Genomic DNA, 26,552 nt, shown 5'->3' with positions numbered 1-26,552 from the left:
ATTATTTTTTAAATATTATGAAAATTATTTATCTTACTAAGGTTTTTATTTTATTTTGTTTATTCAGTAATCCGATCATAATATTAACATAATAACATCTAAAAAATCATAACTTTCGATTGTGTTGCCAGATCTGCAGTCTTAAGGATTAATAAAAAAGGACTTTCAACTGTTTTTTTCAATGGGTAATTCTCTACCAACTCACACAAAATCGGAAAGAGTTGCCTGTTCCCTCTTCGATTTGCGTGAAACTTTGTCTTAAGGAGTAACTTTTGTCCCTGATCACAAATCCGAGGTCCGTTGTTTAATATTTATATAAAATTGGACGCCCAATTTGATGGCGTACTCGAAATTTCGGATAAACGCATTTTAAATCGAGAAAAACACTGAAACTGTTTAAGTAAACTGCCCCCCCCCTTCCTCGACTTCAGAGCCGACGATCAAAAACTTTGAAAAATATTTGCAACGGCCTTAGCTAAATTGAAATAATACATTTATCGACCAATCCAGGATTCATTTTAGGACGATGAAAAAGACAGGGAGAAAAAGTTCTGTTAAAATGCAGTCGATTTTCGAAATTGCTTTTTAAACATAAGCTTTTTCCAATCACTGAAATTGATTCCATTATCGTTTATGATATTAAAGTTATTAAAACCTGTTGAAAGTTGCCCATAACCTGAAAAGAAGGAAAAATTGCTTGTTTTTATTATCTGATTATTATCTGCATTTATCTCCAATTTCTTATGGTCATTACAATTATCTAGAGAGGCCGCAAAAATACAAGTTTTCAACCTTTCAATGGCAAACCCGTTATATTGAATAAAGTTATTTCGTTACACATTTTTTTCGATATCGCCCCACAGTGCAGTACGCAGTGTCAAGTTCAAAGTGAAAGGAAGCCTCTCCCCTGGAAAGATTCTGGCAATCACCTTTGTGTTTTTGGTTCGCAATTGTTTTATTTTTAAGGACTTTGTTACATTCTAAATTGTAGGACATTCACCCCTTTCTCGGATGGGTAATTGATACGCCGTCCTTTTACTTGTCAAAAATGTATAAAATTTCCATTTATTATGGCGGAATTTTTTTTTTTACGAACCCAATAAATCAAACGCACGTGGAAACCACCCAAGGGAAAGGTTAAATTTCGGTTCTTTCCCTTCCAAATTGAGGCGTAAAACAAAACCTTAATTTGGGTTCGGAATTCTGGGCAAGTGCCAAAAATAAAATAAAAGTCTGCGCAGGTTGATGTACAACATTCGATATCGGTGGGTCGCACTTTTACCGCGTTCTTTTATCACGTGGTCCATACTACACCCGTGAGAACACGAAAATTACCCGTTTCTTTTGGGTGCTAATTATGCGCGCTCACCTCCAGCATCAGGTCCAAATTGACGTTGATGATAAAGAAGGCCATAATTAGGCTCTCATTAGTGCACTAACCAGTGTGTGTTTATGGAGTGACCACAAGAGAAAGGTGCGGCGTCTTGATTATTTGATCAATTATGCGTTTATCAACTTCCAATTAAGAACATGTCATTTTTGAAGGGACCATTCTGGGGGCGAGAAAATGTTTTTGCAATGTAGCGGTAAATCATGCACTGCATGACGATCCGTTGGTGAAAGGTGATCCGATGTCAAACATGCAGATGACATTTTGCTGGTTGAATAAATATGATTTTTAAATATGATATGATTTTCAAATATGATTTTTGGCTATAAAATCACTCGAAAAATGAACTTCCCAATTAGACCTCCTAGACCCCGTAGGACTTAACCATGTCAATTATTTTTGCTGGATGATGCCTTGAAGTTTGGCACCATTTCCGGCATTGTTCTGTAAAATGGTTTTTGTTTTATTGACCAAAACCCCAAAAAGGGGGGCCGAGGTACTCCAATGGAATCCGGAATATCTCCGGTAAAAGTGGACCATATTTGTCCCTCATCTGACAGTTAAAAATATAGACAAATCTGGATCTTTTGCAACCGGAAGCATCCAAATTGGTCAATTTTACAAAAAGTTATGAGATTTCTAAGAAAAAACGTTACTTAATCCACCCTGGTGGTTGGTGCCTTCCTCTCATTCAAAGGGTAATGCTATCCAAAATAGACACGCTCGTGGGAAGGTCTTTAAATTACCTATCCAAAGATAGGTCGCATGATATATTTGGAATACGTTTTCATCTAAATATCTGAGAACTAGCCTCCAAAAAGTGTATAAATAACTCTTAAGTGCTTATAACTTTTGATAGGGTTGTCAGATCTTCAATGTTTTGGACGCGTTGGAAAGGTCTTTTGATTACCTGTTCAACGACGGGTTGCATGATAGATCCGGACAACGTTTTCATCGTGATATCTGAGATCCGGCTTCCAAAAAGTGCATAAATGACACTTAATTGCTAATAACTTTTGATAGGGTTGTCAGATCTTCAATGTATTGGTCGCGTTGGAAAGGTCTTTTAAATACCTTTCTAAAAATGTATAACATGCTGGGGTTTCTTACAAAAACCACCCTTTTTACAATCTTCCGGACTTTAGTCAAAATCGTTTTTTTTAAGCATAACTTTTGAAGTACTTTACTAAACTTCATAATTTTCAATAGGGACTTATGGGACCCCAAGACGAATCGAATGAGACCAAAACGGTCCAAATCGGTTAAGTCAGTGCTGAGATAATCGAGTGCATATTTTTTGGTGCACAGACCCACATCCCTACACACACACACACACACAAACACACAGAAATTTGCTCAGAATTCGATTCTGAGTCGATAGGTATACATGAAGGTGGGTCTAGGAGGTCTAATTGAGAAGTTCAGTTTTCGAGTGATTTTATAGCCTTTCCTCAGTAAAGTGAGGAAGGAAAAAAATAGGGGTCAAATGACTTCCCGAGCATTTGAGTCACGGCCCAATATTTCGAAAATGCAATATTTCTCAAAAAATACTCAAAATTATTGTTATTGCAATATGGGTATCAAATGATTGGGATTTTTTATACATTTCAAATATAGTATCATTTATTTGAGCCGGGACCGTGGTGTAGGGGTAAGCGCGGTTGCCTCTCACCCAGTCGGCTTGGGTTCGATCCCAGACGGTCTCGGTGGAATTTTTCGACGAGATTTGTCTGACCACGCCTTCCGTCGGAGGGGGAAGAAAATGTTGACCCCGGTCTAACCTAAAGGTCGATAGCTCAGTCCAGGTGTAGAAGTCGTCTCCCTGGGTTCTGCCTCGGTGGAGTCGCTAGTAGGCAGTTGGACTCACAATCCAAAGGTCGACAGTTCGAATTCCGGGGTGGAGGGAAGCAAAGGTGTAAAAAGAGATTTGCAATTGCCTCAACAATCAAGCCTTCGGACACCAAGTTTCGAGTAGGAATCTCGCAAACGAGAACGCCAAGGCAATGCTGTAGAGCGAATAATTTGATTTAATTTTTATTTGAAAATACTGAAAAATCTTACGAATCTACATATTTACGAAAAAAAAAAATAAAAATTTCAGTTTTTTACAATATGGATATCCCAACTGAAATTTTGAGTATTTATTTCAAAATACGTAGTTTTGTGAAAATTTTGAGTATTTTCAAAAAACATGTTGTTATTACATTCCAAATGTATGAAAAAGTCCCGATCGTTCATTGTTTTAACTTCTGTCAAAATTGTGTCACCCGCGTCCAAATAGCAACTTTCTTCTGATTCCGTTTTGTGTGGATGTTCGAACACAAATCCAAGTTCACGCTGAGTTTCACACTTGGGTTTGCACTCTGGTGACAACAATTGTTTGGTAAGCATGGTTTTCTTGGTTTAAGTTGATTTTTTTAAACATTAAAAAAATTTAATTTCATGAATTTTAATAGAATAACTAATCATTGGCTGTAAAAGCTCGTGTTTTGCTTAAACCTTTTGTCTAAGACAAATGTTTAAACACGGGTTCAAACAGTTGATCACGGTGTGTTTTTTAGAACAAACTAATGATGAAAAATCGATATGTCTGATATTTGGCACCGTGAAAGAAAGGCTTTTCCCGACATTTTGCGGGGTATACCGAAATATTCCGTCGGGGGATATAGAGCATTTTTTATGAAGATTATTTTTCGATTTTATGCACCCAACCGGAGGTCGCATGATTTTGATGCATGGCAGCATGAAAGTATATCAGAATCTGCATGAAAACTGTCCTCATGCATTTTTTTGCGATATAGGGGTATAACATTTTTGCCCGTTACCGACAATTATCGACATTACCGACGGCAGATTGATTGTATTGCAGAAAAAAAAACCTTAACAGAACGAGGATTGAACCATCAACTTCTAGGTTACTGATCCGACACGCTACCACCGCGCCATGGACGCTTGATGAACGGTGAGGGACAGAGCGCGAACATAATGTTCTCTCTAGATTGTTGCTCGGGGACGCGCCAGCATTCTATGTGTTGGTGAGAACTGCAGATCGCTGACGTGTTTACACGCGGGCAAAAATGATCTATGGGCTTGCTGCAAAAAATGTAATAAAATATAACATTTTCTGCAGCAAATTCACTGTTGCAGATTTTGAGATATATTTTTCGTTTGGGTGTGGGAATTTGTTCTAAAAAGTCACAGAAAATCGGTGCATTCATGTAAATATTACTCAATTTTCTTATGAATATGCCTTGGGGACTTTAATCAACGATATTTGACCAATATTTTACCTCCAATAAAAAAATCGAACCAGATTTACCAGATTTCTAGCATTCTTTGAAATTACCCCAAAATCCAAGCTGGAAACCTCGATACGACCGAAAATAAATCTTTTCTTTGTACAATTTGTCATGAAAATAAAGCAACACATTGCCCAGATACAAATATGAGCATTAAACAATGCAAAACATAGATTATTTATTTAATAAGCTCTTTATTACCCAATAGGTTCCGAAGATCATTTCTTCAATCCTCTGCCACATTACACCATTACATTTTAGAATCAATCACATTGTAGACCCCCCGACAAAATCTTTTGGTATACCCCGCAAAATGTCGGGAAGGAGCCCTTCTGTCACGGTGCCAAATATCAGACATACTGATTTTTTTTATCTTCGAGGTCTCGAAAAAATACACCGTGGTTTGATGAACCCGACGAACCCTGTTTCAAACAGAACAGTATTTAACCCTCTACAACCTAACCCCGCCTCTAGACGGGCTTCAATCTAAAAAATCGCCAAAAATCCATTTTCCAACCGAATTTTGATCTTTAAAAAGCATTGGAAAGAAGAACTCTTAAAATTTTAGAAAATTTCAGGGTTGGGAGTTAAACTTGTTTTATGTGACTTAGCCAGTGTTTTTAAAAATGTCATTTTTTTAGGGGTCAACTTTGGCTGTGTTTTTTACTAACATTTCCTATACTTTCAGTAAAAAGAAGTATGCAGTAATTTTTGTAGTGTCCCAGACTATGCCTCTACGCATTTTTTCGCAATTTAAATGATGATGGTGCCATTCAATAGCAGAAAATGTGAAAAACATGCAAAAAATTGAAAAATGACTGTAAAAACGTGAAAAAATTAGATTGGCAAAATGTAATTAAAGTAGATGATAGAATAGGCCAAATACTACCAAAAACAAACATAAACTAAACAAGATAAATGCAAATTAAAATACTAAAAATAAAACAACAAAAACATAAAACAAGAGAAGTAATGTTTTTCGTAGAACAAAAGTTGCTCAAAATGACCTCCTGAACACGGGAAAAATAAATATTTTCGAAAAAAAAATTTGGGCAGTAGAGGGTTAAGGTCAAACACGAATGAAGGTTCAAAAGCAAACCGAGTTTGCCAGCGAACTCGTCACCAGGGTTCGATTTCAATGACTGTTCGATAACCACATTGCAAAAAACTGAAATTTTGAATATTATTCCGAAAATACGTAGTTTTGTGAAAATTTTGAGTATTTTCAAAAAATGTTGTTACTACATTTGTAATGTAAGAAAAATCTCAATTATTTCACACCAATATTGCAAAAAACTGAAATTTGGAGAATTTTTCGATAATACGTAGTTTTGGGAAAACTTCCAGTATTTTCAAAAAAAATGTATGACATTCGAAATTTATGACAATACACGCTCATTTGATAGCCATATTGCAAAACAAACATATTAAGGTGTTTTTAGAGTGAAAAATTGCATTTTCGAATTACAGGAAAAATAAGTATTTTTGTGTAATTTTCATGTAACTATAAATACAATGGATAGCTGCCACTATCCCGATTCCAAAACACTATATTTTTTTGATGTTTGCATGATTATAATCGCAGAAAAATTCAGGTGAAATGGTTTTCAGTTAAATAGGCTTCTATATTCATTAAAATGTTATATTTTGCATGTAATATTTTAAAAAGGTCCTAGATTTGATGATTTGATTTGAATTTAATTTTAAAAAATTTCAGAAAGATTCGAACTAGTTCACAAAATCCAACCTGCTGTTTAGAATTATTGGACATTTTTCCGTTATGACTAAATTTTGAACTTATTTTTTTTCCTTTGTTTATTTTTTATAATATTAAATCATTAAACTCGTAGAACTTCTAAGGTTTCATACAGTCATCCCACGTATTCGGAACGGTTTCCAGATCGGCCAATGTTCAAAAAATCATAGCAAATCGATAATTGAACTTAATGATTCGCTTTTACCTTCATTTGAAAGCTTTTCTTGCGATCTTTCGAATGCTGTATCGAGCATCTGCAAATTTTAACTTTTAAATGAAGTTTTTGAAGAATTACTTTGACCCTTGAAATCCACAATTTCGGAACGCTTTTTAGGCGTCATCCATAAAGTATGTCACGCTAAAATCGGCCAAAATTAACCCCCCCTCCCCCCTATGTCACACTTTGTCACGCTGGCTCTGACCCCCCTTAGAAAGTACGTCACGTTTTGTCGGACCCCCCCCCCCCCTCCGCACTATCTTGTTTTTTGTACAATTTAACACAGTAAAAAAATCATGGTAATATTACATCTGGGAAGGGGTATATCTTTTATGTCAGAAAAAGGGTGTAATTTTACCTCTGAAAATGAGTAATTTTACCACTTTTCTGGTGTAATGACACTTTTTGAGTCTAAATTGAGGTAAATTTACATCAATAAATCTGTAAAATTCAACTTTCAGAAATCACAGCTTCGAAATTTACACATTTTTTTACTGTGTGGCATGATTTATAAAAAGGATGATTTTGAAATTCGGAATTCATTCGAAAATGTTTTTAATTTTTACAGGTTGCGTTTGGATTTTTTAAATTTTGTTCAATGTTGTAGTGATGAAAATCACCATCACAGTTTTTTGAAGCATAGTAATCTATCATCAAAAACTCTGTTTCATAAAGCCTTGAATCGTGTTTCATTTATGAGTAAAAGTTATCAAACAATCAATTTTTAAAGCTATATTCAAAAAAAAGTTCAATATTAAATAAATAGTCTAGCGTGACGTCACAGTCTCACGTACCCCCCCTCTCCCCCTTGTCACACTTTGTCACACTTGCGACAACCCCCCCTCCCCCCCTAGAGCGTGACGTACTTTATGGATGACGCCTTACTTACGAATGTAAACAAACTTTGGATCTCTTTAGGCGTACAGGCACAATAACATCCCACAATTATGAAACAGACCATTTGGAGGCAGTGTTTTGCTGCTGTGGACAAAATAGTCTTGGAATGAAGTTTTTGTTCAAAAAGTACTACTTTTACTAGTGAAATAGCAAGATAATGTCCAAATGAAGGTTCTAAAAATAGTAGGGTCGACAGAAAAGCTACTTCTGGCATGCTATTGACAAATTATCATAAAAGTGTTCCGAATTTGTGGGTGTTCCGAATATGTGGGATGACTGTACATCTTTCTGAAAATGAGAAAACGTTTATTTTATACTTGCCAAATCCTTATAATTATTGTGGGTATTCAAATTGAAATTTGATTTCCCATTTCTTGATAAAAATAAATTTTGTTTATAATTTTTCTTTGCAAAAGAAAACTTGTTCATCCATTTTCTAGAGAACCTAACATGAAAACTCCCTAGTGGGCTGGATTTCACAATAATTTCAAAACCAACCCGTGGGCCGCTTAAAAGACCACGGTGGGCCGCATGTGGCCCGCAGACTTCGGTTTGGTTACCACTGAACTAAAATATACGTCTACTGATTCAAAAGTGATTTTAAATAATTGGTTTTTAAAACATATTTAATTGTTTTTTGCCTGTAAGAAACCAAAAGAGTAAAAAACAAGTTAAACAATTTGAAACTATTTATTAAAAAAAAAAATACCAGATTAAAAAAGTTTCATGGTATGTGACAGCTGTAGGTAGATATAAGTGAAGTAGAATTAAAGCTATAAAACTTGCGAGAGTATGCACATCGACTGAGGTAGGAAGAGTCTGAAGAAATTTGTTGTAACACCTAAACCTATAATAAATAATTTAATTTAACCCTAACCTTCCCCTCCCCCTTTCAATCCCTTCGATGATCCTTCACCCACTGATCAAACATCGCCTCCACTTCACCTGAGGTGTAAAGTTTCTCCGCGTTCTTAAGCGCGTACTTGTCATAGTACGACTGCTTAACCTTGTTGATCTTATAGTCTAACCGTTGTTCCAGATCGTGCAGCGAGCCGATTCGCTTGTTCAGCGCGGATGCCGCAACCAGTGGCCGGACTCCTTTGGGCCTTTGGGGAGTCTGATCGTACCAGGAGGGACGCCCGGTGGGGTCGCTCGAATGTCCGAGGTACGAGTTGGACTCCACCGCGGGTTGCTGGCTTGCGGTGTACTTGGGGTACTGGACGTAGTTGAAGTAGTAGTACTTGTTACCCACCACGCTGGACTCGGAGTTGGTTGGAAGTTGCTTGCTTGCGGTGGGGATAGTCGGAAACTGGCAGTTGCAGTTGCACGTGGTGGGGGCAGCAGGGGTTGTTTGAACTGCTTTTGAGGCGAACAGAGATGTTGATTTGTCGGTGTCAGGAGGGGATGCTGAAAAAAAGATTATATAAGACTAGTTCATCCAACCTAAACCAAACCCAATCTATACCTTGGGGTGCCTTGCAGGTCACGTTGGCGCAAATACCCAGCGGGTCACTGCTGACTGAGTCCAACTTTGCCGTCGTTTCCTTGTGTTTGACCAGCAGCGATTGGTACGCCTTGGACAGGATGAGAGCCTGTCGGCGCAGAACGGCAACCTCCTCGTTAATCCGCCCCACCAGATAGTCAAACTCGTTGCGGCTAATGTCCGCGGACATGTTCATAACGGGGTAGCTCTGGCGACCCGTCTCCTTTTGGCGCGAATCTTCCAGCAGGGCAAAGTGCAGCTTCAGTAGAGCTTCCTCGACCTTCTGGGGATCCTGCTCCTCGAGCGCCGCGAACCGCGTTTGGTCCTGGTCCACCGGTCGGACGTCGTGTGCCAAGGTGAGTGGGAGGACCACTGCCAACAGGGACCAGCTGGCCAAGAAGTTGCTCACCGTACCCTGGAGGTGATAAATCATTGTCATTCTTGAAGAAATTATGGGTTCTAGTCTAGCACAAACCATAGTTCTAAATGCTCGTAGGACCGGAAATTTAGCACGTTTTTCTTCCTCCAGGGATCCGCTGAAACTGTACACGAGGCGTCTGGACAATTTGACAGTACGTTAGTCAAGACGAGTGAAAGTATGGGCCATGGCGAGAAGGAAAGGCAAGTATTTTGGCGATCGACGAGAATGCCTTGAGCCAACGCGATGCGTCCCAATCGTGACTTTTGTGAGCATAAATTGACAATGTTTTTGTAAGGTTGGAAATGCTAAGAAATCTGTGGAAAAAAGTGCTATTAAACAAACAAGAGTACAGTAAACCTCTGCAATCCAACCTCGTCAAGTTTCTTAAATAACTTGCCTCAAAATTATATTGAAATATATAAATGTATGGAGCATTCACGACTCACAGACACAGGATTATTTGGTTTGCATAATTGATAATGAACATGATCTTTATGAAAATATAACTAAATTGAAGGAAAAAACATTAGGGTCCAATACAAATTTAACTTTTTAACTCCACAAATTTCAAAACTTCCAAAAGGTCCAGACATCTCTTCAAAATTTCTGATTGGCTGGTAGCTGGGTAATGAATAGAGAGAATGCGTAACGTGATCCCACTTTGTTTACATCTACAAAGTAGAAGGCTGTTCAAGCACAAGCATGACTTTTTCATACTGGTAAATTAGCTGTTTTATTATCAGTAGTATGTGTGTCTAGATTTTGACAGTTTTTGCTGGAAAATTTTGTGTTTTTAAGTTTCGAACTTAAATTAGTATCGGAGGTCACGGTGGCTCTTACGGCCTTTTTGAAAACTCACCCGAGACATGGACTTAGCACAGTTCGACGCGCTCGTCGATTTTGTTCGGGAAAAAATCGTCGACAATCGACGAAGACCATGTAAATAGTGCACACGAGCTGTCAAATGACGTCACGTCACGGTGTAAACCTAATACTCTCTACTTTTAGCGAACAGTAAATTGGTTCCACTTTGACAGTTCAAAATTGAGGCCTTTTTGCAAACCACTATTCAGTAGAGAACCTGGAGCTTATTAGAGAACGGCCATCTCGAACCAAAAGTACCAATCGAAGTACGAGAACTGGCAAACGGAGGTACCAATTGAGCAAAAGACAAAGGATTCTCTACTATTCAGCACCCAAGCTGGTAGTAACCATGCATTTAAGGGTGCACAGCAACGAAGGAAGTTGTTGTCTTCTTATTCCAAAATAAACAAACTTACGGAACCAATCCTGCAACAACGAAATTGTAAAATTAGCAAAACTTTGTTGTAAATGACTTTGTGGACAGTACTTTAGAGGATGAATCAAAAACTATTTTGATAGTACCCGTAGTTTAGAAGAAACTAAAATGTCTGTAGCAAAAATCTGGGTGCTAAAGACCTGGTTGATGTGCACCGTCAAATGTTGTTTTTATATCCTCATTTCATGGTGTGCTGATTCAGACATGAATAGTTTTTATACGAACGAGAAAAGGTGGAGTTTTACCAATGTTGATGAATTGATACATAACCTCAAAAGTTATGAAAACGCATATGGGACATTTATACAAACACGAGCCTGAAAGGATTTCAAAATTTGTTTATTTTTGATTAACCCATGTTTTTGTTACATTTTTTTTAAATTGTGAGCAATTCTCTGAGATTTCGGTCATTCGATTTTTTTTGTATTTTTTAATCCGGCTGAAACTTTTTTGGTGCCTTCGGTATGCCCAAAGAAGCCATTTTGCATCATTAGTTTGTCCATATAATTTTCCATACAAATTTGGCAGCTGTCCATACAAAAATGATATGTGAAAATTCAAAATTCTATATCTTTTGATGGAATTTTCTGATCGATTTGGTGTCTTCGGCAAAGTTGTAGGTATGGATATAGACTACACTGAAAAAAAATGATACACGGTAAAAAAAATTTTGGTGATTTTTATTTTCTCTTTTTGTCACTAAAACTTGATTTGCAAAAAAACACTAATTTTAATTTTTTTATTTTTTGATGTGTTTTAGAGGACATAAAATGCTAACTTTTCAGAAATTTCCAGAATGGGCAAAAAATCTATGACCGAGTTATGATTTTTTAAATCAATACAGATTTTTTCAAAAAAATCGAAATATTGGTCGCAAAAATTTTTCAACTTCATTTTTCGATGTAAAATGGAATTTGCAATCAAAAAGTACTTTTGTGAATTTTTGATAAAGTGCCCCTTTTTCAAGTTATAGCCATTTTTAGGTAACTTTTTTGAAAATAGTCGCAGTTTTTCATTTTGTATAATTGGTGCCCATGTTTGCTTACCTTTGAAAAAAATATTTTTGAAAAGCTGAGAGAATTCTCTATATTTTGCTTTTTCGGACTTTGTTGATACGACCCATAGTTGCTGAGATATTGCCTTGCAAAGGTTTAAAAACAAGAAAATTGATGTTTTCTAAGTCTCACCCAAACAATCCACCATTTTCTAATGTCGATATCTCAGCAACTATAGATCCGATTTACAATGTTAAAATATGAAACACTCGTGAAATTTTCCGATCTCTTCGAAAAAAATACTTTTCAAAATTTAAAATCAAGACTAACATTTCAAATGGGTGTAATATTGAATGTTTGGCCCGTTTGAAATGTTGGTCTTGATTTTAAATTTTTGATCAATAATGCATCAATAACTTAAAAACGATGGAAAAGCATATGGGACATTTATGCGATCAGGGGCAGTATAATTCTTTACCAATAGACCTTTTTTCACATTTTGCAATTAAATTTGGAATCAATAACAATTTCAAATGGTGTAGTTTGGAATATTAGGCTATTTGGAAACATCAGCATTTATTTAAAAAAAGAAAAAGCAAAAATAAATCTGAGATCAGCAAATTTAACTAATTTTCAATTTTTTTATCTTTAAAATCGAATCATTAGTTGCTGACTTATTGGTTTATAAAATATTAGGCAGGGACTTAGTAGCTAAAATTTTCCTTTTGCTTTTTCTTTCTATTTCAATTTCTTTATCTCAGTAATCAAAGGTCCAATTGTTACATTTTTATGAAATTATCTGAATTTTTCGAAAAAAAAATTCGATGTAGCTATTATTGACACTTTTTTTAATTGAAAAACTGGCAATTGACAATATCTTGAAAGAAATGTTTTCAAAATTTATGTATAATACTAATTGATTGAAAATTTAAATTTACAATTAAAACTAATGCTAAAAAATTTGAAATAGAATAGAGTTTTCCAAAAAAAAAAACATCATTTAACGCGCTTACGCTTCTTTAATTCATACGATTTATCAACAGATTTAAACTTGTGTAAGCTTCAAATAATTATTTAAAAAGAAAACGCAAGAATGGGATTATGACGTGAACATTGTAGCTATTTCCTCAACTTAAATCGCCAATCGGACACACCGTTTGTAACGCATCTCCAAATTGAAAGTTCGGTAGTACAGAACCGTGGCAGCCCCAGAAAAGATTGTTGTTCATTCACTTTGAATGTATAAAGCAACCGTATGACTTGATCAAACGTTTCATTCCTTTCCAGCCCATTCGCCAAGTCTGTAGCCACTCCTTCGTCAGAAAGTTGTTGGACCTCATCGTGAAAGGTAGGTCGGTGCTCACACTCATGCTATAAAGCATCAAGGATCTCACTTGAGCTGATACTTTCTTCCTCCAACCTTCCAGCATCATGACATCGCGAATCTTCCTGTTTGGACTGCTGGTCGCTTCCGGCCTTGTCCTGGCCGTGGCATCCTTCGACATGACCAAGTCGGTGCTTCCTCTGCTCCAGCCTGGATCCGCCCGGCAGCAACGGGACGTTATCCTGTCGGACGCCGACGAGGACTTTGATTTTTTCCAATCGCTGAAACCCCGGTCCGAGGGCCAAGGCAAGTCCAACAGCATCTCGTCCTCGTTGGAAAAGTACGGATACCGGCAAACGAGCGTCGACGTTAGTCCCGAGGCCGACAAGATCCGTCGTTTGCTGCTGAAGCTGCAGATCCGGAGCGATCAGTTCTTGGACATTGCCCAGCGGACCGGATACTCGGCGGTGGAACTGTTGATCGCTTTCAGCAAGCTGGTGCAAAACTCCAACAATAAATTTGTCATTGGGGCACAGTAAAAAAACCATCGAATAAAGGACTTGTAATTGTTGATCAATTATGTGATTTATACTTTTCGCTCGAAAGAAATGCCAATATCAAATTCTCGCAAAACCATGCTCTTAACAGTAATTCTGGACATGAAAAAAGGGTGTTGGAAACCCTTCAATTTTTATGAAATTTTACTAAGACACGATTTTCAATGATTTTAAGCTCTAAAACTTGAAGGGATAGAAATTCGATATCATAAGAGCAAAAAATGTTACTTATCTCAGAGCATTGAAAACATAACTTCACCATTTTTTTATATGTCATGTAGACATAGGCTCTTTGGTCCCGAGATCTTCAAAACAGCATTTTAAGTTTTCATATGACGTTTTCAAATGTTAAGCTAGATTTTTGGAACTTTTTGCTATTTTTCACAAATAGCCAAACTTTTGCACCTAAGATAGCTAAAATCGGATGAAATGGCGCGGCGACATGATTTTTTGAAAGTGGTTTTTGCGAAAAACGACGAAAATTGTAATTTTTCAGACCACCCTAACAAGGCGTAGGTCACCCTAATAGCCAAAAAAAAATACGGGTCTAATTATTTCGCCCAAGGAACCCCCAGAAAAATTTTGAGCTCCATCGGAGAACTTTTTTTCGAATCATGCTGATTTCGTGGGGAATTGCTGTAAAATTAAATCACTTATTTTAAAATTATATGATTTTTATATCTTTTCAGGTTTTCTTTTAAGAGTGTATCAATGTTCTTTATTGCTTTGCAAACATGAATCCGTCATAAGTTATTAGAATTCTTAAAAAAGTATTTTCAAAGTAAAGATTTTGGCGGAAACGAGTTATAAGACTGTATAAAAGTTGCTTCTCTTGCAATGTTTGAATAACACGATTTTCTTTACTTTCATAAAACATTCAAATCAATATTTCGTCGGCTCAATTTCTTGCCCAATTAATCTCAAAGAGTGAGATTTTGAAAAGAAATGTTCTACGATCTGAGATGATCCTGATTAATTATGAGCGAGGTGTTGACAAAGATCAGCTTGCACACTAAAAAGTAAATAAAAAATCTGTAAAAATGTCAACTCTTGAACAAAGTTGGGCAGCGAATAGTTTCGTTAACAAGAATCTAAATTTAAGACATTTTAAAAGCTGATTTCGGTGTTGAACACAAACAGTTCAATCCTAATAGACGGTGTGATATTGCTATTAGTTAAAATGCCATAATTTTCATTCAATCAATTTATTTCATAACCGTCTCAAATCATTACTTTCAAACCAGCTTTTGAAAAGCAGCCTGAACCTCGGGCATCATGCTCAGCACAATTCGCAGATCCTTCTGCTCCAGACTCTTCCGCAGCAGCTCGGACACCGGCGTGGTTCTCGTTCCGTTGACCGGCACACTGCGCAACAGGATCGGATTTCCGTTGAAGTCGATCCACTTACGGTAGTAGATGTCCATGCCACTGTTGTACGGCTGCAACGCGTTGACCTTCCGGATCAGCTGCTTGAGCAGCATGTTGGCCTTCCGGTACACCGAGATGCGCAGATCGAACCACTTCAGGATGGCCTCGACCCGTTCGACAAAGTTTTCCGGCAGAGGGTTTGCGGTTTGGGCCGAGGTCACGGTAACGGTGGCCACCATCAGGACCAGCAGAGTCGTTGCCAGCTTCATGTTGGATGTCGGTTGATTGGATACTGCTCAGGTTGAACGGAGGACTTGAACTGACCAAAACGAGACAGGAACAGCGCTTTAGATACATCTGTTGAGGCACAGTCGGGCGGGGAAACGAGTGGTCGATACTTTCACCGAAGGACTGTTTGGATTCTCGCTGGTAAGGTAAGTTGGCCGATAAGAGACCTAAATGTTGCTAAAAAAAATTAAGTTTTGACAAAAATCGAAACATTATCTCTTATAGTTTATTTTATAAAGCAAAATCAATGCCTTGAATTAATAAATTTCTTTTTTATTGCTCCAACTTTATAAGACATGATTTAAAACTCATTCTTGTCACTCATTTGAACGATTCAGCAATTCTGATTTCAATTTCTTTAACAGCATGAAATCCCGTTAAATTAAACTCTTTTTAACCCTTTACAACCCAACCCCGCCTATAGTATGCAGGATTTTTGTAGTGTCCCAGACTATGCCTCTACGATTTTTTTTACGATTAAAATGATAATGGTGCCATTTTAAAGCAGAAAATGTGTAACTGTAAAAACATGACAAAATTAGAAAGGCAAAATGTAATGATAGGAGGTGGTAGATTAGGCCAAATACTACCAAAAAAAAAAAAATAAACTAAACAAAATATTTGCAAATTAAAATATGTACTACAAATGAAACAAGAGAAGTAAAGTTTTTCGTAGAACAAAAGTTGCTCAAAATGACCTCCTGAACACGGGAAAAATAAAATCTTTTGAAAAAAAAGTTTGGGCAGTAGAGGGTTCATAAGAAATTTAGCATTCAAGCTCAGTGAATTTTCAAGTTGAAAATGTTCATTATTCACGGAGCAGGTGGTGGGGGGGAATTTCACGAGGCTATATAAAAAAAACTGAGATATTCCAGAAAAGAATCTTCAACTTTCTTTTGGAATTTTAACTTTAACCCTCTACTGTCTATTTTTTTAGAAATTTCTTTTTTTTTCGCGGTTAGGAGGTCATTTTGAGTAACTTTTGATCTACGAAAAACTTTACTTCTCTTCTAGTTTTATTTTTAGTATTTTTTTTATCTCGTTTAGTTTAAAAATGTAATAATAAGAGGTGGTAGAATAGGCCAAATACTACCAAAATCAAAGGTAGTATTTGGCCTATTCTACCACCCCTATTATTACATTTTTCTTTTTGTTTTTAAAGTCAATTTTTTATTTTTTTTTTTGTTTTTCATATTTTTTGCTCTAGAATGGCACCATTTTCATTTGAAATTGTGAAAAATACGTAGTCTGAGACAATACAATAATTATTGCAAAGTCAAAGTTGACCCAAGAAAAACGGCATTTTCAAAAACAGCAAAGTAAAATAAAACTAGGCACTTTTCCAACCTTAGAACAATCTTAAATTTAAAGAGTTCTTCTTTCCAATGCTTTTTAAAAGTCAAAAATTTGTTGAAAAAATATTTTTGACGAATTTAAAGATCGAAACCCACCTAGAGGCAAATGATTTCAAACGAACACAATCTTGCTGAACGTGACAAAAAATGCAGGAAAATGCATTTTTCAGTCTTTGCATTACTATTGTACTTCTACTTATATGCTAATTAAATAAATCATTTTTTTACAGTATGTAAAAAAAGTATTTACACCCCTTGGGCACTATGCACATTTTTTGATGAAACATGTAAAAAATTTAAAGTTTCACAGGAATCTAGTACTACGTTTTGTTCACAAACTCATGTCAAACATTTTGCTACAAAAAGCTCATGAAAAGATGTTTTCTATAAAAAGTTATATAACAAATACTATTACGAAAATAAAAAAGGTGCAAGAAAAGTTTGTACACCTTTCGAAAAATTAACATAAATAATGTTATTTGTTCACAAATCACCATAAATCCAGTCTCCCAACTCCAAATAGGCATCCTTGACTGATTAAAAAAATAATTTGGATTGAATATAAAGTTTACTAACTACTTAGTATAAAAGTTTATATTATTCTGGAAATTCTATATAAAACTTATCTAAACTTAATTTTGCAAACTTTTAATTCAACTAATGTCAATATATTACCATAGCATTGCTAAATAAACATTTTGGAGTGGGTAGAACACCGTTTTGGGGGTATTAGTATCGATAGAATAGATTTTTCGTTGGAATTTCATACCAACCCGGAATTACGTCGTAGGAAAATCCGCCGGCATCCGAACCGGTATACGATTCACAAGTCAACCTATGTGGAATCGGAAAGGGCATACAATTTCTGATCTTTTGATACCCAAACATCTAGGTTTTCTTTAAAACCTACGTTTTTAAATACCTGGGCAAAAAGTAAGTTTGATCCACGAGAACAAAAATTACGAAATTCCATACATTTTTGGCAGGTTGCTCAAACGAAACCATAACAACGTTTTTGCTTAGGTATTTAAAAACGTGGGTTTTATAGAAAACCTGGATGTATGGGTATCAAAAGATCGGAAATTTTATGCACTTTCTGATGCCACATAGGTTGACTTGTGAATTGCGGACCGGTTCAGATGCCGGCGGATTTTCCGACGACGTAATTCCGGGTTGGTACGAAATTCCAACGAAAAATCTATTCTATCGATACAAATACCCCCAAAACGGTGTTATACCCACTCAAAAATGTTTATTTAGCAATTCTATGGTAATATATTGACATTAGTTGAATTAAAACTTTGCAAAATTAAGTTTAGATAAGTTTTATATACAATTTCCAGAGTTATATAAACTTTTATACTAAGTAGTTAGTAAACATTATATTCAATACAAATTATTTTTTTAATCAGTCAAGGATGCCTATTTGGAGTTGGGAGACTGGATTTATGGTGATTTGTCAACAAATAACATTATTTATGTTAATTTTTCGAAAGGTGTACAAACTTTTCTTGCACCTTTTTTATTTTCGTAATAGTATTTGTTATATAACTTGTTATAGAAATCATCTTTTCATGAGCTTTTTGTAGCAAAATGTCTGACATGAGTTTCTGAACAAAACGTAGTACTAGGTTTCTGTCAACATAAACTTGTTTAGATGTTTCATCACAATATGTGCATAATGCCCAAGGGGTGTAAATACATTTTTTACATACTGTATATTATATTTTACTTCATTTAGGTGTTCAAAGCATTCATTTGAGCTTCTTCCAAAGATAAGAGTTTAAATCAAGATTTCTTAAATTAAACTTTCAATTCAAAACTTATAAAATTCACACATAAAACTTCTGTGGATAAAATATTTGTAATTTTTATACGCTGATGTCCAAAAAGCCATGAATTTCACGGAATTTTGCGGAAATTGTGGAATATCAAGAACTTCACGCTGTCTGCGAAATCGTGAAAATTCACTAACCCTAGTAATGATGTTTAAAGAATGTTGTGATACTTTTTGTTAAAACATTTCTAGAATCAGTCAAAAAACTTGAAATTTCGCTTTGAAGATTGAAATAAAATAAAGTATAAACAGTTCGTTCTGTTATGTTAGCAAGAGATTTTCAAAGTAATTGTTAACTTTTTTCAAGTTTTGTGAAATTTTGTGTTTTGAAAATAATATGAAATTTGGAGGAATTTTGATTTACAATCAATCAAAAACATATTTATATACATGTGCATTAGGGCGCCAACAACAGAAAAACGACCTCAGGAATATCCCCTGATTCGATTCCTTATTCAAAAATAAGTAAATGTGAACATTTTGAGCGAAATTGGTTGAGGTTTTAGGGTCAAATTTGGTAGGTGGGTCTCGTGGCGCAGGGGTAGCGGCTTCGGCTGCCGATCCCGATGATGCTATGAGACGCGGGTTCGATTCCCGCCTTATCCACTGAGCTTCTATCGGATGGTGAAGTAAAACGTCGGTCCCGGTTTCTCCTGTCTCGTCAGAGGCGCTGGAGCAGAAATCCCACGTTAGAGGAAGGCCATGCCCCGGGGGGCGTAGTGCCAATAGTTTCGTTTGGTAGTCTGTGGATATTCTCTTATGATTTATGAGTAGTTTGCATCATACACCCACTAATGGTAAATATACCCTAGATGTTTTTGATTCCCCAAAACATTGGTAAAAAAGTTTGGGTGGTGAAAACCGGTGACTTTGTAGTGAGAAAATTTAGAGTAAAGAAAGACAGCAACAGATTTTTTTTCCAATTTAAAGCATTATCATTTAACATTGAACTTCTTCGTGGCTTATTTTTTTAAATCCTAAGTCAATAACATTTTTTTATACTATGGCGAAATTTTAAATTAGCAGTTCATCCCGCTCACAATTAACGTAAAAAATTGCAAGAGTGAGCAAGATTCCATGATTATGCAATTTTGAAATGGAAATCAATCTGGAATATACACTGTATAAAATGTGATACAGGGCCAGATAATGACACGTTCTCAAGGAATAAAACATCAAACCACGTGAGTTTGTGTAAAGAAAAAATCGGTCTTTATTTATCATTCCATGCGTCCGGCCCTTTTACGGCTGATCGTTGATCTGGTTCTTGAGGATGTCGTAGTAGGTGAACTTGATGTGCTTGTCGTACCCGGACGAGAGCCGGGCCTTGTCGATGAAGAGCGACCGGAAGACGGACTTGCGGGGCAGTTCACTCTCGAGGGCATGGATGACGGCTTCGCAGTACTGCAGGAACGACTCGGACGACTGGCCCAGCTCGGGCAGGCTGTCGTAGATGCTGCGGAGTTGGGCCGTCTGTTGCTGACCCGGGTGGTACAGGGTTTGGGCGGCTCCAGCGATGGTCACGGTCACGGCCAGGACCAGGCAGCACACAGTCAGGGCGGATGGGCTGGACTTCATTCTGTTCGGCTAAAGGAGCAACGACAAGGAGTGATCGACGTTGGGTTGAGTTTGGTGAGTGAATGAAATGAAAGTGTGCTGGGGGGTTGTTTATATATTTTGGGGGTTTATATACATGTGGAATGTATTGGAAAGCATTTAAGGTGGGAAGAGAAGGTTAAACATTACAATACAAAAATGATTTTAAAAAATAGTTGTTGTTGTTGTTTTTTTTTTTTTTTTTTTTTTTTTTTTTTTTTTTTTGGCATGATAAAATTTAATTTCAGCTTCGTTATAGAACAAAAACTTTAAATTATTTGGTAAATTTTTCGAAACAAAAGTTAAGAGCATGGAGAACATATTCTAGGCAGATGATCAGCAGAAATTCATTCATAATTTATAGATTTGCTGTATAAACCGTGCTGTTCCTACTTCGATTCTTCTTTGGATGGCTACAGCTCAGCAACATTTTAATACCAAACCAAACCTACGAAGTATAATAATTTATTTGTACTGCATGTTCTTTTAATATTAAAAATATTATTACTTTAATGAAGATCAGTAAGTAAATAACCCTGATGATTTAAAACGATATGAAGATTCAAGTGGTTCAAGTGGTGGTTGAGAGTTACAGCTAATGAATGTACATTAGGGTGCCCAAAAGAAATGACCCCCTACTCCACAACCCATTGATACTCGAGCCAGAAGTTGGCGAAAAAAATATTTTTCATACAAAAATGTCATTTTTTAATCGCTTAAAACATTTCAGGAACGAGTTTAACAGCTTTGGCATGTTCTACAAAGTTATAGATCATTTAATTTACAATAAGAATCCCTCTTTTCAAAACATTTAAATGAAAATAGAATGCCCTGCAGACAAAACCGCAAGCAAATTGGGTTTTTTATACAATTTTACGATTTTTCCCATAAAAAATTCAACTTCGAGTATCAATGGGTAAATAATGACCGTTTTTGCTCATATTTGACCCAGAGTACTAAAATAGCTCAAGGAACAATAATCAGCTAGTGAGGGCATATTCTGGGCTCGTAGACGTATCATTAATTTTATTATCTCCTTATTTTTGTTTGAACTTTTAAACAAATTAACCCCATTTAAATAATTTGTAAATTCTCAAAACCCAAAACAAACAAAAAAGTAATTTAAACTAGCATTGCATTTGTACAATAGATCAAAACTACTTACATTTAAAATAATCTGCCTCTCGAGAAATACAAAACGTCACTTGGAATCGGATGACTAAAACACACTGATGCGCATCCAGTTTTCCCTCCCAATTTCACTAAAAATTTGGCCCACTCACACAGCTGTTCCAGCCTGCACCAGCGAACCTTTCACTCGTTGCACACACATCAAAACCACCTACCAAAAAGTGGTCGGCCTCAGTACACTATCAACCACCTTCGGAGGTTTGCTTTCCAGAGTCACAATACATCACCGTATTCTTCTTGTTCTACCCTCGGAAATGTCCCTTCACACAGCTGCATTCTTGGGAGCGCTGGTGCTCTTGGTGATCGTAACCTTCACCGGAGCAGACCAGTCCCGGCAAAGCTACGACTCTCTGGAACTGGAAGTGAACGACCGGATGCGGATGGTTGCCGAAACTTTTCACCGATTCTCGCCTGTTTTTTACGTGAACACGTACCTTTATGACCTGCGGAACCTGCTATCCGATGTGAGGCCTCGCTATGGACCGGTGGTATTGCGTTACAACGAGCAAATTTCGTGTCAGGTTACGGGAAACTGCTAGGAGATAATTATGAAATATAATAAAATTGCAACTGTCACAAATTTTCTTATCCACTCCATCTTAAATCCGAAATAGTTGTCCAAATACCTCCCTATTTGCCTCTAAGTATTGGTTTGGACTCAAAAATTTTCAGAACATTTATTATTATTATTGTTATTAAATCAACAAGCAAAATTTCTGCAAAGGCTCAAATCGAGGGGAAACATGTACTTTGGGGTCCCCCGAAACAAATGCATACCAAGATTATTAACGATAAGATTATCGAGGTTCAATAGCGACAACGACAGTTTCATCGTTATCATTATTCCGTAAATTATATCGGCGATAATTTTATCGTCGATAACTTATATTTAATATATTTCCTAAATTGACTAAAACCAATCAAATCGTGTTGATTTTTTTTAGCTTCCTCTTAGTTAATATTTTTTGATAATATGGTAAGTATCATAGTAAAAGTACGAAAAATAATCACAAAATACCGTATTTTTTTAAAGTACAATTTTATGTCTTATTTGCAATATGGCTATCAACACGAACAGACGGTAATAACTAAATCCATGCCATTTCAATAACAAATACTGTTAAAATAACAAAAGGTGTTATGAATTCTTCTTGAAAAATCAATTTTTGCATAAGAGTTTATGTTATCATAACAAAATTTGTTAATGGTCTGATATTGATTGACAGCCAAAACAACTTTGGAATAACATTTTTTTGTTATGGAAGAATACCTCCAACTGTTATTGGGATGATCGGATTAGTTGTTAAAATAACAAAAAATAATAACAAAGATTTGTTCAAAGAATAACTAAAAAAATATTAATCTGTTATTACAATAACAATCCAATAACAAACAAATCATAACGACGAATAACAAATCTTGTTATAAATAACATAAAATGTTATTGGCCTAGTATTTTCAAATATCAAAAAATGTTATTTCCAAGTTATTTCCGTCTGCTCGGGTAAACGATTCGAAATTTAGCATGCATTTTCACCGTTTTAGAGTTTTTTTTAATGAAATACTTGAATTTTCACAAAATACCGAAGAAACTTATAATGTAAATTTTAATTTCTCGAGGAGACTTAAAATGTAAATTATAAACATTGAAAATTTTCGAAAAATACGGTATTTTGTAAAAAAATGAGAATTAAATTTAAAAAACTCTGAAAAAGTAAAAATGCATTCAAAATTTCGAATCGTTACATGCCCATATTGCGAATTGTAAAAATGTATTATGGGTCATTCCAGGTAAACTGAGTACACTTTTGGACTCAACCTTCACCGATTTGAACCAAACTTGGAGGGAACGTTTATCTATCGATAGTTAACAGAAATTCCAAGTTTGGTGCTGATTGGACTATCCCTCTGGGTAATTCTCTACCAACTCACACGAAATCGGGAAAAGTTGCCCCGACCCCTCCTCGATTTGCGTGAAACTTTGTCCTAAGGGGTAACTTTTGTCCCTGATCACGAATTCGAGGTCCGTTTTTTGATATCTCGTGACGGAGGGCGGTACCCCTTCCATTTTGAACATGCGAAAAAGAGGTGTTTTTCAATAATTTGCAGCCTGAAACGGTGATGAGATAGAAATTTGGTGTCAAAGGGACTTTTATGTAAAATTAGACGCCTGATTTGATGGCGTACTCAGAATTCCGAAAAACGTATTTTTCATCGAAAAAACACTAAAAAGTTTTAAAAATTCTCCCATTTTCCGTTACTCGACTGTAAAATTTTTGGAACATGTCATTTTATGGGAAATTTAATGTTCTTTTCGAATCTACATTGTCCCAGAAGGGTCATTTTTCATTTAGAACAAAATTTTTATTTTAAAATTTCGTGTTTTTCTAACTTTGCAGGGTTGTTTTTAGAGTGTAACAATGTTGTACAAAGTTGTAGAGCAGACAATTACAAAATTTTGATATATAGACATAAGGGGTTTGCTTATAAACATCACAAGTTATCGCGATTTTACGAAAAAAGTTTTGAAAAAGTTACTTTTGCGTTTCTCTTTGTTTCGTCGTCCGTGTCTGTCGCGGGTGACCATGAACGGCCATGATCGATGACGACCAACTTTTTAAAACTTTTTTCGTAAAATCGTGATAACTTGTGATGTTTATAAGCAAACCCCTTATGTATATATATCAAAAATTTTGTAATTGTCTGCTCTACAACTTTGTAGAACATTGTTACACTCTAAAAATAACCCTGCAAAGTTAGAAAAACACGAAATTTTAAAATGAAAAATTTTGTTCTAAATGAAAAATGACCCTTCTGGGACAATGTAGATTCGAAAAGTACATTAAATTTCCCATAAAATGACATGTTCCAAATTTTTACAGTCGAGTAACGGAAAATGGGAGAATTTTTAAAACTTTTTTAGTGTTTTTTCGATGAAAATACGTTTTTCGAATTCTGAGTACGCCATCAAATCGGGCGTCTAATTTTACATAAAAGTCCCTTTGACACCAAATTTCTATCTCATCACCGTTTCAGGCTGCAAATTATTGAAAAACACCTCTTTTTCGCATGTTCAAAATGGAAGGGGTCGTACCGCCCCTCCGTCACGAGATATCAAAAAACGGACCTCGGATTCGTGATCAGGGACAAAAGTTACCCCTTAGGACAAAGTTTCACGCAAATCGAAGAGGGGTCGGGGCAACTGCTGTGTGAGTTGGCGGAGAATTACCCCTCTATTTTTGGCACCGCCCTCTTTTTTGGCGATTTTCTAAAAAACTTTTTTTTTCTTTTAATCATAACTTTGCAACTATTTGAGCAAAAGACTTTCTACAGGTTGCATTTTATAGAAAATTGTTCAAGGAATTCGATAAAAATAAAATGTTTACCCTCACATGCCCACTAATATTATATTTTAACGTTTTAAGTATAAAAATTCAGTTTTGAGCAATTGATTATATTTTTTTTTATCGCCATCGTGTTCCCCGGACAATTTTACATAATAGTTATTATAGACTTCAAACTAAAATGAACTATTGGCGAGATACAGCGATTTTAATGAAAAAATTTTGATTTTGCACTGCACTCTGTCCTATGAATTCAAATCCGAAATAAGTTTCTCACATATAAAAACCGAATTATGAGAGATTCATTCCTTTTTGTTGAAAAGTACACCATGAACTTCCGAGTGCTGCGCAAAATCAAACTTTTTTCAGTAAAATCGCTGTATCTCGTCAATAGTTCATTTTAGTTTGAAGTCTACATTGATTATTATGTAAAATTGTCCGGGGAACGCGATGGTGATAAAATAAAACAAATAAAAATATAAGCAATTGGTCAAAACTGAATTTTTATACTTAAAACGTTAAAATATAATATTTGTGGGCATTTAAGGGTTAACATTTTATTTTTATTGAATTTCTTGGACAATTTTCTATAAAATGCAACCTGTAGAAAGTCTTTTGCTCAAATAGTTGCAAAGTCATGATAAAAAGAAAAAAAATAGAAAATCGCCAAAAAAGAGGGTGGTGCCGAAAATAGAGGGATGGTCCAATCAGCACCAAACTTGGGATTTCTGTTAACTATCGATAGATAAACGTTCCCTCCAAGTTTGGTCCGAAACGGTGAAGGTCGAGTCCAAAAGTGTACTTAGTTGACCTGGAATGATAAAAATAAACCGAAGCTGCATTTAATTTAAATTAAAATTGATTTTTTCAAAATAAATCTCATGACACTTCTTTTTATAGAGCAATTCTCTACAAAACCGGCCGATTTCGACCATTTTTATTTTTTGTATTTTTTGATTTGGCTCAAACTTTGTGGGGGCCTTCCCTATGACCAAAGAAGCCATTTTGCATCATTAGTTTGTCCATATAAATTTCCATACAAATTTGGCAGCTGTTCATACAAAATGGTATGTATATATTCGAAAATCTGTAACTTTTGAAGGAATTTTTGATCAATTTGGTGTCTTCGGCAAAGTTGTAGGTATTGTTAAGGACTATTTAGAAAAAATAGGTACACGGAAAAAAATTTCCCGATTTTTTATTAACTTTTTTCACAAAAACTCAAATTCCCAAAATACGTATTTTTTGATTTTCGAGATTTTTTGATATGTTTTAGGGGACAAAAATCCGCAACTTTTGAGCTATAAAGAAACATGGTCAAAAAATCTGCCGCCGAGTTATGATTTTTTGAAAAACTGGTGATTTTTGGAAAAAATCGAAATTTCATACATAAAATTTTTTTGACCTCATTTTTTTATGCAAAATTGAATTTGCAATCGAAAATTACTTTACAGATTTTTCGATAAAGGGCTCCGTTTTCAAGATATAGCCACCGAAAGTTTGATTTCAGTGAAATATTTGCAGTTTTTCAATTTTTAAAAATAGTGACCATGACTGACCATTTCTAAAAATATTTTTTTTGAAAAGTTCAGAAAATTTGCTATAAAATTGTCTAAGAGACATTGAAGATTGGACCTCTGGTTGCTGAGATACAGCGGCTTAAAGAAAAAGAAACACGAAAACTGAAGTTTTCTAAGTCTCACCCAAACAGCCCACCATTTTCTAATGACGATATCTCAGCAATTAATGGTCCGATTTTCAATGTTAATACATGAAACATTCGTGAAATTTTCCGATCTTTTCGAAAAAAATATTTTAAAAAAAATTAAATCAAGACTAACATTTTAAAAGGGCCAAACATTGAATATTATGTCCATTAAAAATGCTAGTATTGATTTAATTTTTTTCAAAATATTTTTTTCGAAAAGATCGGA

General features: G+C 35.6%; 3 protein-coding genes across 4 annotated transcripts; 1 reads left to right on the top strand and 2 right to left on the bottom strand.

The window, feature by feature from the left end:
* Window positions 1-8,271: 8,271 nt before the first annotated feature.
* On the bottom strand, window positions 8,272-9,758 carry LOC6039867. The gene is made up of 3 exons (XM_001849317.2): window positions 9,518-9,758; window positions 9,025-9,457; window positions 8,272-8,966 (listed from the first exon to the last, which is right to left on the bottom strand). Exons 1-3 carry the CDS (start codon window positions 9,518-9,520, stop codon window positions 8,452-8,454), a joined length of 951 nt encoding a protein of 316 aa, XP_001849369.2. The 5' UTR covers window positions 9,521-9,758; the 3' UTR covers window positions 8,272-8,451.
* Window positions 9,759-13,009: 3,251 nt separating this feature from the next.
* On the top strand, window positions 13,010-13,659 carry LOC119770007. 2 transcript variants are annotated; one of them, XM_038264029.1, is made up of 2 exons: window positions 13,010-13,106; window positions 13,186-13,659. In XM_038264029.1, the coding sequence occupies exon 2, from the start codon at window positions 13,190-13,192 to the stop codon at window positions 13,619-13,621; it is 432 nt and encodes a 143-aa protein (XP_038119957.1). In that variant the 5' UTR covers window positions 13,010-13,106; window positions 13,186-13,189; the 3' UTR covers window positions 13,622-13,659. The 2 variants fall into 2 exon arrangements, with proteins under 2 accessions (XP_038119957.1, XP_038119958.1); XM_038264030.1 differs by having other exon boundaries at window positions 13,010-13,110.
* A 6,017-nt stretch (window positions 13,660-19,676) lies between these two features.
* Window positions 19,677-21,317, bottom strand: LOC119769804. Its single transcript, XM_038263464.1, has 2 exons — window positions 21,249-21,317; window positions 19,677-20,074 (listed from the first exon to the last, which is right to left on the bottom strand). The coding sequence occupies exon 2, from the start codon at window positions 20,063-20,065 to the stop codon at window positions 19,730-19,732; it is 336 nt and encodes a 111-aa protein (XP_038119392.1). The 5' UTR covers window positions 20,066-20,074; window positions 21,249-21,317; the 3' UTR covers window positions 19,677-19,729.
* Between the last annotated feature and the right edge of the window lie 5,235 nt (window positions 21,318-26,552).

The sequence above is a fragment of the Culex quinquefasciatus genome, chromosome 3, assembly GCF_015732765.1.
Source record: "Culex quinquefasciatus strain JHB chromosome 3, VPISU_Cqui_1.0_pri_paternal, whole genome shotgun sequence".
Lineage (NCBI taxonomy): Eukaryota > Metazoa > Arthropoda > Insecta > Diptera > Culicidae > Culex > Culex quinquefasciatus.
The sequence above is the reverse complement of the archived record's forward strand: the minus strand, read 5'-3'. Positions and strand labels throughout refer to the sequence as shown.

Coding starts and splice junctions, on each gene's coding strand:
- LOC6039867 (XM_001849317.2), bottom strand. Junction 8,967..9,024: donor GACCTGCAAGGCACCCCAAG/GTATAGATTGGG, acceptor TCTTTTTTTCAG/CATCCCCTCCTGACACCGAC.
- LOC119770007 (XM_038264029.1), top strand. CDS start 13,190: ATGACATCGCGAATCTTCCTGTTTGGACTGCTGGTCGCTTCCGGCCTT.
- LOC119769804 (XM_038263464.1), bottom strand. CDS start 20,065: ATGAAGTCCAGCCCATCCGCCCTGACTGTGTGCTGCCTGGTCCTGGCC.